At 43.5% G+C, this 14,370-nt stretch overlaps 2 protein-coding genes and 2 non-coding genes across 4 annotated transcripts in view; 3 read left to right on the top strand and 1 right to left on the bottom strand.

The window, feature by feature from the left end:
- The window catches only part of LOC126557318 (serine/threonine-protein kinase Pink1, mitochondrial), a 251,977-nt gene that overhangs the window by 144,979 nt on the left and 92,628 nt on the right, over positions 1-14,370 (top strand). The window lies entirely within an intron of this gene.
- On the top strand, positions 68-140 carry Trnav-aac (transfer RNA valine (anticodon AAC)). Its single transcript has one exon. It is a non-coding gene; the product is annotated as a tRNA-Val (tRNA).
- Positions 4,102-12,749, bottom strand: LOC126566790 (SKI family transcriptional corepressor 1; the record flags this gene model as incomplete). The annotated part of the gene is made up of 4 exons (XM_050223293.1): positions 4,102-4,208; positions 4,309-4,473; positions 7,899-8,007; positions 11,268-12,749. Coding segments are annotated over 4 exons (1,821 nt in total), but the record flags the coding sequence as incomplete, so codon positions are not given.
- On the top strand, positions 4,659-4,730 carry Trnaq-cug (transfer RNA glutamine (anticodon CUG)). The gene has a single exon. It is a non-coding gene; the product is annotated as a tRNA-Gln (tRNA).

The raw sequence follows: 14,370 nt of genomic DNA, 5'->3' as shown, positions 1-14,370 counted from the left end.
GCCTCATACGTACATTTGTAGGGCATACACGTTGAAATAAAATATTTATCCCTTATCCTTCACAGCTGTTTCCGTGGTGTAGTGGTTATCACATCCGCCTAACACGCGGAAGGCCCCCGGTTCGATCCCGGGCGGAAACAGAAAAACTTTTTTTCGTGTTTGATTTTTCACTTTTCTTTCCTTTCCAAATAATACCGAGAATTAAGAAGTAATACCGAGCCTTCATTATATTAACAATACATCTTCAGCTTTTATTATGCTTTTTTCCGTTTTGCGACAGTTTTCCCACCCCGCCACAACAGCAGAGCACACACAACACAAGAACACGCATATGTTTTGTGTGCGTGCGTGTGTGTGCGTGCGCAGGCTGTTACTTCTTCTTCTTCTTATGCTTCACTTTCTTCTTTACGTACACAACTTCCTCACTATCATCCGCGTATGATTTCTTTTCTCTGGCTGCATCATCGGGTTTTTTTTCTACATTTTGCTACGATTTCTTATCACTTCTCTTTCTCCGTGTTTACGCGCAGGAAATACACGTTCATTGTTTTTCTTTGTTTTTTTATCTTTTTCCTTTTTTTTCTCCGGTTCCGGTTTTTTCTCTATCCGGTAGCACATTTTCCCTTCCCTTCTCGTTGGCATATTGTTGTTTTTCCCCCATTTTCCCCATTGCCCCCCCCCCCCACACCCTCCTAGTATGTTCAAACGTTTTTTTTCTCTCTTGTGTTTTTATCCACCTTCTAATGTGTTAAAATATCCACGATCGTTCGTTTTTTCATTTTCGCACCCCGAACGCACCGCTTTTTTCCTTCATTACGCGGTTTAACATTCATAGTGTGGGTCTTCCTGTTTTTTTTTTAATCTTTTGATTAGTTTCTTTTAGTTCATCCTGTATTTTCTGGCCTAATTTGTGGGATGGGAATTAGTTTTTTTTAACGCACCCCTTCTGTTTTGTTTGTTTTCAACGAGATGATCAATAAAATCATACACCTGTTTACATTTTGATGCACTGTTTTGGGAGGGGTTGTGACACGGAGAGAAGGAGTGGTGGCGAAGGACGAACGGGATTTTCAAGGAGGTTTAAGCCCTTATCGAACGTACACGGTGAGACAACAGTATGAGAATGAGAAGGTGATGTGAGAAAATGGCTCTGACAACGATGGAGCAGACATACTATGACACGCGCGCGAGATGGTTGTATAGAGAAGATGAAGAGAGAGAGAGAGAGAGAGAGAGAGAGAGAGAGAGAGAGAGAGAGAGAGAGATACAAACGTACAAACAATAAACACTTTGAGATTTTGATTTTATACATGTACACAGTTGTCCCTTCGTAGACGGTGACGGCTGTGAGTGGCCTATGAGTTTGCTATGACTATGACATCTTCGACTTCGAATTACCCTATTGACCGGGAAACTTATTGCCTTATGATAACGACAACATGGAGATGATGATTATGATTACGTTTGTTGAAAAATTAGTACGGAGGCGTTTCCTTTTCGTTACAAACGTTGCAATAGGAGGCTGAAACTGGTTTTAGTTGTTGTGATTTTTGTGTTTTTTTTTTCTTCTTTGTAGTGGTGATTAGTGGTAAACTTGTGGGTAATAATAGTACAACGGATTGTATGTTTCCTTTTTCTTTCTGGTTTCTCTCCAACTAGTGTCTATCATGCTGCATACACACGGTTCCTTTAGCTCAGTTCGTCCTTACACTATCGTAACAGTATACACCCACAGACACACAAATCTCTTTCTTTCTCTATCTCTCCCTCTCTCTCTCTCTCTGTTTCTCTCTAGTCGCTGGTAGTGTTTCTCCGTGTATCAATCACGCCTGTTAAGGACTCATTATCAAATACATTTGCTTAAACTAACCTAAACACAAGAGAACAAAGTATAATATAATTTCTTTTCGCCTAAGTTAGTCATTTGATTCTCATCTCTTCTTTATTTATACCGTAGTACCTGTCGGTAGGTACTACTACGACTCTACCACTACTACTCTATTACTGCTACACCGTGTTTTTTGTTTCTCTTTTATCTACTCTAATTTTCTCCCTTTTTCGTACCTTCTGTCTGCCTGCCCGTGCATGCAAATTACCTTCAAACTTTGTCCACGGTAATAGTACGTTGTTTTTTTTTTATGCTGTAGCTCTTTTGTAAAGTAATATTTATACCACCAATCTCTATAGGTTTTCAGTTTATATCTGTATATATACTTTTGTGTGTGTTTTTTTTTACTTTTACTTTTAATAACTACAACCACATTTTGCCTTTTTGCTTTTGTTTTTCGCTTTTTTCGTTTTCTTTCTTTAATGCCATCCTTTTTTTTGCTGTCTGTTGCCCATGTTGCCCAGATGTAAAACTTTTTTTTTTTCAAAAGCAAATTCAAAAGGAATAATTTCTCACTCAGCTCTTTCCCTCCTTTTTTGCGTGTGCTTCATTCTTCTTCCATTTGCACTAAAACAACAACAAAGAAAAAAAAATAAACAAAAGAAAATGTCTACAGGTGAAATTAAAAGTGTATTTTAACACAACATCTTTTCTTGAAGCGGTAAGATGGAAACGGAAATGTAAAACGGATCATGAATAACATACTACACATGTACAGAAAAAAGTAACAAACTGGTGCAAGATTAAAGCGGAAAATTATCCGTTTCAGGGGAAAACAAATTAAAACACGAGTACGATATGTGTATGTGTCTGTAGGTGCAGAATTGCGGCAATAAATGGACTACGTACGTATTTTTACCCCGTTTTAAACTGTGTTCTCTCCTTCGTGTGCCTTACATCGAGAGCGAAATACAAAATATCACCATTCGTACAGCGCCATCTATTGCTCGGTGCCTCTAGTGTCAGTAGGGTTCATTCGTGAACTTTCGCCGCACACGCGCTTAACGTTCATTTCGGATTGTTGGCGATATTCAATTTGAAAAGTGCGCGCCTTGTTGTGAGCTACACGTGTGTGTCAGTTTGGTCAGTCAAATGAGATTTGCTACGTCCTTGGTAGGGTTGTGTTCCTCCTGCCTTCCTTCCTTTCTATCCTCTCCTCTCCTCTCCACCTCCCCTTCCCACTCTTCTATCTAATATATCCCTTAAAAATGGTTGCATATTTCGATGATCACCCCGAGGATGCGGTTTCCACCATATTTGTATCAGGGGGGAGTGTTGTGTAGGTGTAGTTTCCGCGGGAAGAGAAAACCACATTCAAATAAGGCAGTCATTGGAAACGGAGGTGTAAAACTCAAAAGCGGGGATCAAACGGAACCGATGATGAATTATAAGTATTACATTATTAATTATTATAATAAAAAAAAAACATAACACTAATTATATCTCGATTGCTATTACACACTATTACTTGCTACTAATAACATTTACCGAAATTCGCTGCTTTCCTAATAATACAAAAGCGTGTAAACACACGATGTGCACACTGCAACCGTGCCTTGGCTGTGACGTGACGTTTTTTTAAGGTTTAGAGTACTCCCCCTTCTGGTGGTTGATATCTGCCGAGCTAATCGATGAATCTTCGGGAAAAGGGGTTATTATTGCAACTGTGTCCAGAGAGGCAATAGCAGCAGCAGCAGTAGCTGCTTGAGAAACTTTCGGGAACCTATTTGGGGTGGCCTATTTTCTATTATCTGTATCTGTGCAGCCTAGAATTGTGTCAATGCCTAAAACAAACTACGCACGTACTCACACTACTATCAGCACTCACACACACAGGACACTCCATAGGAGATGAAAAACATGCATAAACACAGCATTTTCGCAAGCGTATTTATCATGCTCACGGGAAATCCGACCAATCAAACAACCACAAGAACAACTATACACTGCTATTGAGCCATTTCCGTGACGTTTAATCCCTGCTTCTCTAATCGTATTACGCGCGCGTCTCTCGATGCATCGACGATCATCAGCACACGGACGTCATACATAGCAGGACCAGCCTCCTCCACACATCTTCACACCGATGATTCATCGTTCGTCCTGCAACCACTAACCAACCACCAAACCTGTGCCGTCGTCGTCCGGAGGCGTTACTCTTAGCCATTATTGTACACACAGTCCACGGCCGTGTTGCAGCAGCATGCGTGCATCACACGCCTCTCTCGTCTTCGTCGTCGTCGCCGTGATGGTGGTTACAGTATACAACAACTCGTGGAACAACATCTACTGGAACCGCCTTTGCTCTTCTGTCGCTGGTCTACAATGGAAAAATAAAGGGAATTGATTAGTGGTGGACAAGTTTTTTTTTTTTTTTAACAGAAACATCAAGTATCTGAGCACTCCTCCTCTTCTCTTACCCTGTGAGTTTGGCTCGGGTAAATTATCACGCGGTACCAAATGCATCACCGTGGTTTTGCCTAATGGTAGCCCCAGCGCTCCTAACGTTACGTTGCAGTGTAGAAAGCGTCCCTGGTAGATTAGTCTTAAGATTTCTGCCTTTGCTACCGCTTCCGCTTCCCAGTCTGTGGAGTGAATACAAAACAAAAACAAAATAAATTAAATACATAGCATTAGCAATAGCGTTAAATTAGTTTTCGTACATCGTTGTTTATAGATGCGGTGATAAAAAAAGGAAAGCAACGGTAACACGACAGCTGTGTACTGTTTCGTAGATACTGTACGCGTTTGAAACTCGCCCTCCTCAACTGGTTCCATGGTGTAATGGTTAGCACTTTGGACTCTGAATCCAACGATCCGAGTTCAAATCTCGGTGGAACCTGCTCGACCGAAACTTTTTTGTTGAATCTGCACCGATTCCTTTTCCCACATAATTTTTTACTCTAAAAATTGTTTTGCTAATTGAAACATTTATATAGCATAACATGGCACAAACAATGCAATATTCTCTCATGAAACAGTACCACAGTAACAGTAACAGGTCCGAACACAACACAAAATAGCATAATGTTTTGATTATTACATCAGGTGTAACCCAACCTATGATTGCATTTATCCATAGATGAAAGACAACAACTAATTCCGAATGTTGACCACCAAACGTCCTTCCTTACTTACGCCTCCTACTCTCCGCCCCCTCTACACTCATATAGTTCATTTTGATTGTAATTAATGTAGGCAATTAATCACGACAGCGTTCCTCGACCTGTTTTAGTAATGTTCGACCCTCCACGAAATGTTGTTGGCTTCTCGTGTTCGACCTGATGTCCTCCGCAACACACTAGCCGAGGGATGTATTCGTGCGTTCAATTGGGTCAAGTAATTTCGCACAGGATTCGCATGTTGTTGCGAGCCTGAAGTTAGTAGTGTGTGATCGTACATAGTGTGGGCTGTTAAGACTGAAGCTTGTTGAGCCTTTTCCCTGGGTTAAGAAGAAAAGGAAATGTTGGATGAAAAGGGAGGCATAACCCTACACGGAACAAACATCCTGCTAGGCGCGCAGGCCAGCATTTCAACAACATGCTATGAGATATAAAAAATGTAGCTTAAATGTTTCAAACACAGGGCACCAGTTCTTCTTGATTGCAGTTTTTACATCAAGATGCATCCTTCTCCCTGTTCTGGCACAACAATCTCGAATGTTTCTGGCCTGTCGTTTCCAATTTCCTGAACTAGTTTATTTATCATTCTTGACCAGCAGCTGGATAGTCAGCGGTGGTGAGTTTACAGTTAAAACAAGCCTTTGTTCATGCCGAAGGCTTTCAATTTTCCTAAATAGTCCTTACGTATGTGGTAACAACATAAGCCTAACTTCGGATGAGAAATTAACTACAAAAGATAACTGTAAGAATTAAATGTTGTTAAAAGCATGCTACAAAAATATTGCTGCGATACCATTTCACGGCAATTAGCAAGAGCCTCAGTCCTGGTTGTTGTTAAAATCGTATTTATTTTTGCTCTCTCAGGACCTTTACAATCAATCAGTTGGAGAATGATTGGATAAGGTCCTCTGGCATTTACAGGAGTCCTACAGGAACGAACCCATCTACAGGTGGATCCATAAAAAGGGTCGTATGATCCATCACTAGTACTGACCTTTGCTCGATCCGAGTTTCACAAGTTTCAGACAACAAATCTTCATTTCCTCAACTATTTTGGAACGTACTGTTGTTCCAAATCTACAAATAACGTTGTAATATTTATGCTGTTCAAAAAGACGTAATACGGAAGACCATAGACACGAAAGATCAATGTCAGATCTTCCATTTGCAAGGCTGTTGCATACTGGAACCAAACTGCTAGCTTGTGTAAACTGTTTTGAACAACATCTCACACCAATTGATGCCTACCCAGGCACACAACACTACTCAGGAAACAACAAAATTAATGCTCGCCTTACGAAATTTCATCCTTCCCCGTGGGAGGAAACAACACGTGTAAAGAAAAATGTACCAAAAATATCATGCAATTGTGGTCGTACTCTTGAAGTAACCACCCTTACGACAATTTTAGCAGTTACATTCCTTAACAACATTAATGGAAAGAAGGCAGGGCTGGACACGATTGCATTTGACACATCTTCTTCGGAAAAGAAGGCAAAAACACACTTCTTCTCGTCACCCCACACAAACACACACACACACACCCCCCGCACCGGACACGTGCAGTGGAAGAAGGAAGTAGAAGAAAATGGAGCAAATAAATTCAACATAAAGTGGCACCTTGAGAGTTGGTATCTGGAAAGGACTTGGAGTGGCGCTTAAGAGAGTTACTAAGCTTAAAGAGGATGTTACCTTGCGCACTGAGTTGCAGATAAAAAACCAAGAATCGAAGAAAAATGTTTGTCCGCTCTGCTCTGTACATGTATAAATAATTTACTATGCCAATCGTTAATTTTTAATGCTTATCGTAACCGTAATCGTATCGTGATTCCGAGTATAATAAAAGCTTTACATGCATTGACCAAGAACAACCACTGAGCGAGTTGAAACAAACACTGTGGATAATTTTGATTACTTGTACAATGTATAATGAAAGCAGTATTATACTCCTATTTCAAGGTTTTATTACTCGTCTTTCAATGTAAAACTTTAACGTCTACACACAACAGAAGCAAAATGGTATTTAGTTGAAAAATAGTTGATAACATTTATACGCGGCGCAAGCGCATGTTTGCAACGCCACAAAACTTTTCTTCCAGCAGCATACATACAATCGTCCGGTGGAACTATCCCCCGGTACATTCCGTCCCGCGTCCAGTGTGGCCATATCTCAATTACAACTGCTCTTTTCCAGCCACAAAGCAACGTAAGTGATTTGGTGGCTACCGTTATTTAACGCGACTCTCGGACAAGCGTGTCCGAGCCCCGAAACACACAGTCATGGACACATATACGTACAGTGGAAACAGCAGCCGGAAAATGCATTATGGCATCCTCCTTTAACTTTTGCTCGGTAGGTAGTGAGAGCATTTCCCCAAACCATAGATTTGTCTTCATTAGTGTCAAATGGAAAATTCGCATCCAGAAGTTCTCTGGGGAGGTATCGGTGTGTAATGCCCGCACAATGGAATTGACACGGCGGTGGGATGGGAACACCTGAAGCCAAAACCATCGTCGAAACACGGTTTGGCATCGATTGCATTATTTGTAAACCTCGGACGTCGGGAGGAGTGATACGATGAAATCTTCGATTTCTGGTTTCTGGCGGTTTCGATATGGTTGCGTTAATGATGATGTACGGAATGTATGTATGTTAGCGTTTGTAGCAAAACAAGTATATTGGGTTGACAAGAATTCGCGTTGTACAAAGCTGTCGATCAATTGATTAGTATTCATTTGAACGTTTCATCCGCTGCGGTGCGTTACAACATATAAAGTCGCTTTTGTTTTCCTCCAGTTTTATCGTTGAACGATATTTACTGAGAAAATGCAAAGAAAGTTCATTGTTCTTATAACATAAAAATCAATCTTAAGCAATCACAACTTACCATCGGGCCAATTTTCAAACACTGTGAGTGCTATGTCTCCGGCCGAGTCCGTTTGACTGAAGAGGAATTCTTTCGTCTTGCCACTGACGAGTATTAGCCGCAGGTTTATCTAGATTAGAATATTACACGTCAAGTAGGGAAAATGAAAAGAGAACACAAAAATGTAGATATTAGACCACGGATCATGCATGTAGCTGTAATGACTTATTCCATACGCCGACTCCAAACATAAATCCTATTTATCATACAATAATTAAACATTTATTTCATTTTACTACGAATTTTACATAATTGCACCATATGCAGCGGAAACATGGTGTATAACTTATAAACTAATGAAACAAAACATTTAAAACATAGTAAGTTACCTAACAATTCAATCATATAAATGTGATAACGTAAAAGGGCTGAAAACCGAAAAAAACAACACACAGCAGGAACAGCTGAGAAATGCGAAAAACAATATCTGATCATACATAAATAAACTGTAATAAAACGCGGTCGTGCGCGCCGCGTGTAAGCATCGGACTGCCGCCGACCACATCGATGATTCCAAGGTGGTGGCACACGTCAGAACGCATAAGAACTGAAATAAACTCACATCACAACGCGAGTGAATCTGACTGACAGACAACACAGCTGCGCTACCCAGTGCTGCATATCCACACACTACACGTGGTCTCGATTTCGATTATCGCTTTGTTTTTGTTGTTTGTTCCTGGGCAAACCTACACTTGAAGGGCGAACTATTTTTTTTTCTTTACGACTTCTTTCACCCGCAACACCACATCCTTCCCCTGTTTTTCTCCTTCAACCAAGGGAGTTGATTCTCACTTGGAAGTATCGGATTCCCGCCCGCGCTTCAGTGGCAAGAAAGTCGATGAAATTGGGAGGATGGTATTTGGGGGGATTTTCTTACAAAACCCCGGCACCATCCCGTTAAACTGAAGCACAATGTGCCTCGGCTGCCGGGAGCAGCAGAATCATCCGGATGCGAAAAAATTGGTTAATCTTGGAAAACCGATACCGCTGTCAGTTCGGGAGGAGTTTTCGCAAGAATGCTACCATGCTACACTCTGATGGAGCAACAGCGGGCACAAAAGGGTTTGAAATGCTTTCTTTCCGTACTGGTACTGGGCGGAGAGTATGGGGTCTGGGTTACCGGAATGGACCAGATGACGCAATGCATTGGTTTCATAGTTTTAACATTCCGGAAGCATCAAAGCAGAGCACGAAACTATGCAATATACACACACAACACAGACCCAGTGTGAGATGGCACACAATGCGCACCATGAACGTTTACGACCATTCGGCTCGAGAATATTAAACATGTGATGTTCTGTTAGGAATTTTCCTTTCAAAAATAAAGCCCAGTTTCCTTCCTTTTCAAGACTTTCACAGCTAGATTCAAGCAGAACATAACAAATTGGGGCACTTGCCAACTTGTGAAGCAGTATAACAGACTGAAGACTCCCTTACGGAACAAATTCTCTATAAGTCATACAAAACAACAGAACCTAATGAAGTAAACGATTACTTAAGGGAAGTCCAAGACTCTAACATTAATAATCTGGAGAGAGTAAAGTAACTAACGACGACCCATACCGTACGTAAGTGATTTCCTGCTGCCTCATACAAAAGGATACCCTCAAGGAAAGCAATCATCAAATCATCAAACAGCGAAGAGCTCTTGCACCGAAGCGTACTTGTGCCTGTTCAGCAATTTAAAACCTCTCCAGAAATACGCTTAACATGCAAAAACAAACAGAAAAAAGTCTTTCTAAACGTTTGCCCTGAAAGGGCATCATCGCCACACGTGCTATTAGGTGCAGCCTTACAAAAATTTGTGCTGATTGCATCAAAAGTGATACTCAAACGAAGTACGCACATGCAACAGAGAGAGAGCATGAATATCATCCAGTACGTTCTAAAGCACTAGAAGCGCCATGACCCTAAGGTCAAGACGAGAAAATCCTCCAGCGTCGTCTCTCGCTTTCTTCGCATCGCCAAATTGCATTGAACAAAGCAAGACAAACGCCGGAAAATGAGAACATATTCAAACGCGCGTTCTTGAGACAACTTCTTTTCTTCATACTGCTGATGGATGATGAAGCACCATCATCATCATACCATGCCGCTACGTCCTCGGAGAAAGGACACACGGTGAATGGCTGCCAACGCGAGGCAATCGATGACTTGCTATAGACATCGCGTCCTTGACCGTGAGAAACTTGTGAAATTGGCTCGTACGCTAGGGGGAAACTGAAACTGTTTCCACTCGTTTGGCACTTCTATTTCACTGCCTCTATACTGTGCCGAGAAGGTCAGACGATCATGAGTTATTAAGAGTGTTCCAGTTTTTTTAAACTCCTAATGGAAAGAACATTAATCAACAAGCAAAATAAAATTACAGAACTTAAATTTCAATGAACAAAATCAAATAGGAAGAAAAAAACGTTTCTTGTGTATTGCACATGGTGGTGGCTTTATTTAGAAACACCCAAACTTACCTGCCAGGAGACCACAGTTTTGGCGTCATCGTCTCCATATTTATTTTTAGATCGTTCAGCATTATCGATCGATCGAGGAACGAAATGCAAAACGAAAGCATGAAGGAGCTACTAAATGGCTCCTGCTCGCAGGACATGCTCTACACGTCATCTGCGGTACATTGCGGCGCGATCAAAAATCAGCGCGCGAATCGGCCAACTTTGTATGCTCCAGCCACACTCAGCAAAAACCGAGGATATCCACGGGAAGTACAATGTCGATTTGAAGTACCGAGAAGCAAAGATAACGGTTAGCAAAGCAGCGGTATGGACGGTTTCCGCAAACTCAAGCGAGCTAAGGGGCAAGGTCTGGGGGCACCACTAATGGGGTTGGCAAGTTCCAGAAGCGACAATTCAGTGTGTCATCGAGTGACAACATCGTAGCACCTCGTTTTCGCAGAGGATTCAATACGCATCCGAGGGCAAGCGTGGATACATAAATATACCACGAGCAAGGTGAAACAATCGAGAGAAACTACTGCGAGGATCCAGCGTTTGATAAACCTTGTTGAAAGAGGGACACATAAAACGAATTATCTGCCTTTTGCATAACAAAACGCCTAAAGTTATGCAAATAGCATCTCAAAAAGTACACTATTGCAAATTTCTTTGCAAACACGTTTATGTCCCTTTTCAGAAGGATATCTCCTGGATGAGCTCCGCCGTGGAAGCTTTCGGTGGATAACGTTCGTGACGTGTGACATATGACCGGTAGTATATAACGTTCGTGACAAGCAATGTGTGACAGGTGACAACAATCGTGGTGCAAAGAGTACGCGACAATGCACCCAATGACAGTACGCGGCACTTTACACACTTCCTTCGGGGCTGTGATCGGATGTCGACCAACCGATTCACCTTCTTCATACCTTTTCCTCGCCCTAACTACGGGCTTAAACGCTGACATAGCGGCCGCTGAGATGCTTTTCGGGTTGGTGGGACGCAGCAGTGGCACCAGATATCCAGCCGTGCTCGGAACCATCGCCGGAAAGTGGCCTATACCGTTGAACGCGAACGGTTGCAGACAGGACAGCTTGAAACCGAAGTTAGCAGCCGCAACGGCTGCCGAGCTAGTTACTACGGTGGAGGTGGCCGCTGCATGACTAGAAACCATGGCTGCTGCTGCTGCGGCAGCCGCTGCCGCTGCAGCCGCCGTTGATGCTACCGCTGCCGAAGGACTTCCACCGGACGATGTTGATACAGCTGCCGGAACGACCATTACCGGAGTTGCTACCGGCGATGCAACGCTTCCCGGCGTACCGATAGGAGCGGGTGTCGATGGTGGCAGGCCTGCACGAATTGCTGACGTCGACGCCGACGAACCGCCAACACTGGAACTGTTGCTCGATAGCAGATGGGGAATGTGAGCAAAGGGGCTTGTGCTGTTGCTGCAGCTGTCACTGTTGTAGCTTGCGTCGATCGGTTGCAGATCGGAGTACTCCTTTTTCGGCACTACAATACCACCGCCCAGTACGGGGAGTATCTGCCGAGGTTCGGCGTGCGTTGGTGTCGGCATTATCACCAAAGGGGTTGGCTTCTCTAGCGAGGAGGGTGGAGATGCGCGAGTCGTCGCGGACACTGTGGATCCTCCAGTTCCACCACCACTGCTAGAAACTGCTGTCGATTGTGCGGCGGAAGATGCAGGCGTACCGCCACCGCTGTACTTGCGAGCCGTCGATAGAATGTATCGCTTACGCGTACCTCCATTAAACATCGCCTTCACGTCTTCCCAGGCGTGTATGATCTTCTCCGCCGGGCTGCCCTGGAGCTTCAGGTGGCGCCGCCATGAGTTGAAGTTTGCCGCATCCGGCTGCACGTACTTATCGTGCGGGCTGAGCCGATGCGAATGGAAGATGAATTTGTTCGGCGAGAAGAACAGGCTGCAGTACGCGCACTTGATGCACTTGGCCCGGGACGAGTTGTACCGTGCGGGCGAGAATGAACCGGTGCAGCCCCACGCACACTCGTGGTACACGCTGAAGGCAAACCCTTCCGGCAGCGCCGGTTGCGAGCATTCGCCGAAAAATGATTTGCACAAACGTTCCGCTTCGCGACGTGTGATCATACCGCAGCGCCGTGACGAGGCGGGCATTGCACCGGCCCGCCGAAGAATTTCGAGCTGTACCGGGGTGCACTGGATGCAGGTGATCCCGAGCGCCACGCGGCGGTTGTGAATTTCGTTGTAGCTAAAGTCTTTCAGCAGCGTGCTGGAAATCTGTGCCAGACAAAGCCGCTCCTGGTTCTCGACGAACAGGGAAATGATGGGTTGTCCATAGATGTACACCGTACGAATCTGTGCGGAAGTATGAGCACGTGTAAGGGTGGGTGAGAGATTGATGCAATATTAAAAATGAAACACTGGAAACCTTTTGCTTTAAATAGTCTCGTTTATTACAATGATTTAAGCACTCTTCACAGGTTGGATAGAGTTACCTTGGCTCATCAGATTAGATTGCAACTAAATAATAATACTATCTTTACACTTTTGTTCATGTCGTTATGGTGAAGAGGCTTTCAGAAACAATGCAATTCTAAACACACAAACCCATTTAGTCCGTTTATTAACATGGCTCACAGTAATTGTAGCAAAACTCGTCAGCAGATAGCAAAACGGAACAAAGGAGAATTAAAACAGGAACCTTACAAGTGCCGGTGCAGTAGCAACAGTACTTAGCTGCTTCCTGTGCAGTATGATACGCGTCTTTTGCAACAGTAAAGACCGTGTAATGTAATACTCTCCAAACGATCAACTGGTAACAAACAGGCAGATATCCCGTACGAACGACTAAGGAAACGGAGACACGTAGCGCTGTTGCTGGTCGGAGTCATTACTTTTCGCTCGTTTCACTGCACAAAAACCGTAAAAAAGGGAGCGCTCCAACGTTAGTCATCGGTTGCAACACAACCACTAAACACAATAATAACGAATTATTTATTGACCGTACTGCCGGCCGAGGTTGGGATTTGTGCTTTGGGTCATTGTTGTACATCAAACCGGGGGAAGAATGCCTTCTGCATTGGCAAGCAATCTGAATGACATCCGCGAGGATAGAGTTTCGACCACTTGGTAACTGGGACCACTGCAATGGGTATGGTAGATTTGTAACACGCACATCGAAAGCAGTTAAGGGCCGCGTTTATGCAATCCCAAAATCAAAATACCCATGGCGCAACTGTGATCGCCATCGCCGTCTGGTGGCAGAAGACGCGTGCACTGTCTTGAGAGTACATCAAATCAAGAAGGGGTCGCGGCTAATCGGTTTTAATTAATCCCGTGGGAAAGCGCCATCGACCGATGGAGTGTGTTTGATGGTGACATTTTCCCTTGCCTAACGTTGATTTAGCACTGGCCTCTGAAGTTCGTTAAGCAATTGTTGTATCAGCTTTTTGAATATCGGTTGAATTGCGAGCAATCACTTTACTGGAGACTTTACATGCTGCTGTTGTTGTGTCTGCAGGGTTCACTGTAGTTCACACTTAATTAAAATCGCAACACATTAGTGATGTCACACTACTTCTCCTATCCGAAAAGGCGTTCCCACTGTATCAGGGCGTTTGTGGCATGTGAAGGTGATTATTCGAACCTGCCACAATTGAACATCATCAGCGCCGTGCACGGGACAGTGCACATATTCCGTTTGCAGCAGATGCAGTCGGTTGATATCTGATGACCCGGCAGCACTTGTCCAGCAGGAACATTTGTCACAACTAAAACGGAGTCAATGAATGCAGCAGTCTCAATCGTTTGACGGTTCTCTCACACATCGCGAGTTCATTCCATTAACCCTATTATAAGTGCCTTGGTCCCGGAAACCGTATCGTATGGTTATGGGGTTTGTGTCTTCACGCGCAATGTTCAATTCTGCAAAAGATTATTAGCTACGGACGGGAGGACCCATCAGCTAAACGACTGTTGGCAA

This window comes from Anopheles maculipalpis, chromosome 2RL (assembly GCF_943734695.1).
Source record: "Anopheles maculipalpis chromosome 2RL, idAnoMacuDA_375_x, whole genome shotgun sequence".
Taxonomy (NCBI): Eukaryota; Metazoa; Arthropoda; class Insecta; order Diptera; family Culicidae; genus Anopheles; species Anopheles maculipalpis.
The sequence above is the reverse complement of the archived record's forward strand: the minus strand, read 5'-3'. Positions and strand labels throughout refer to the sequence as shown.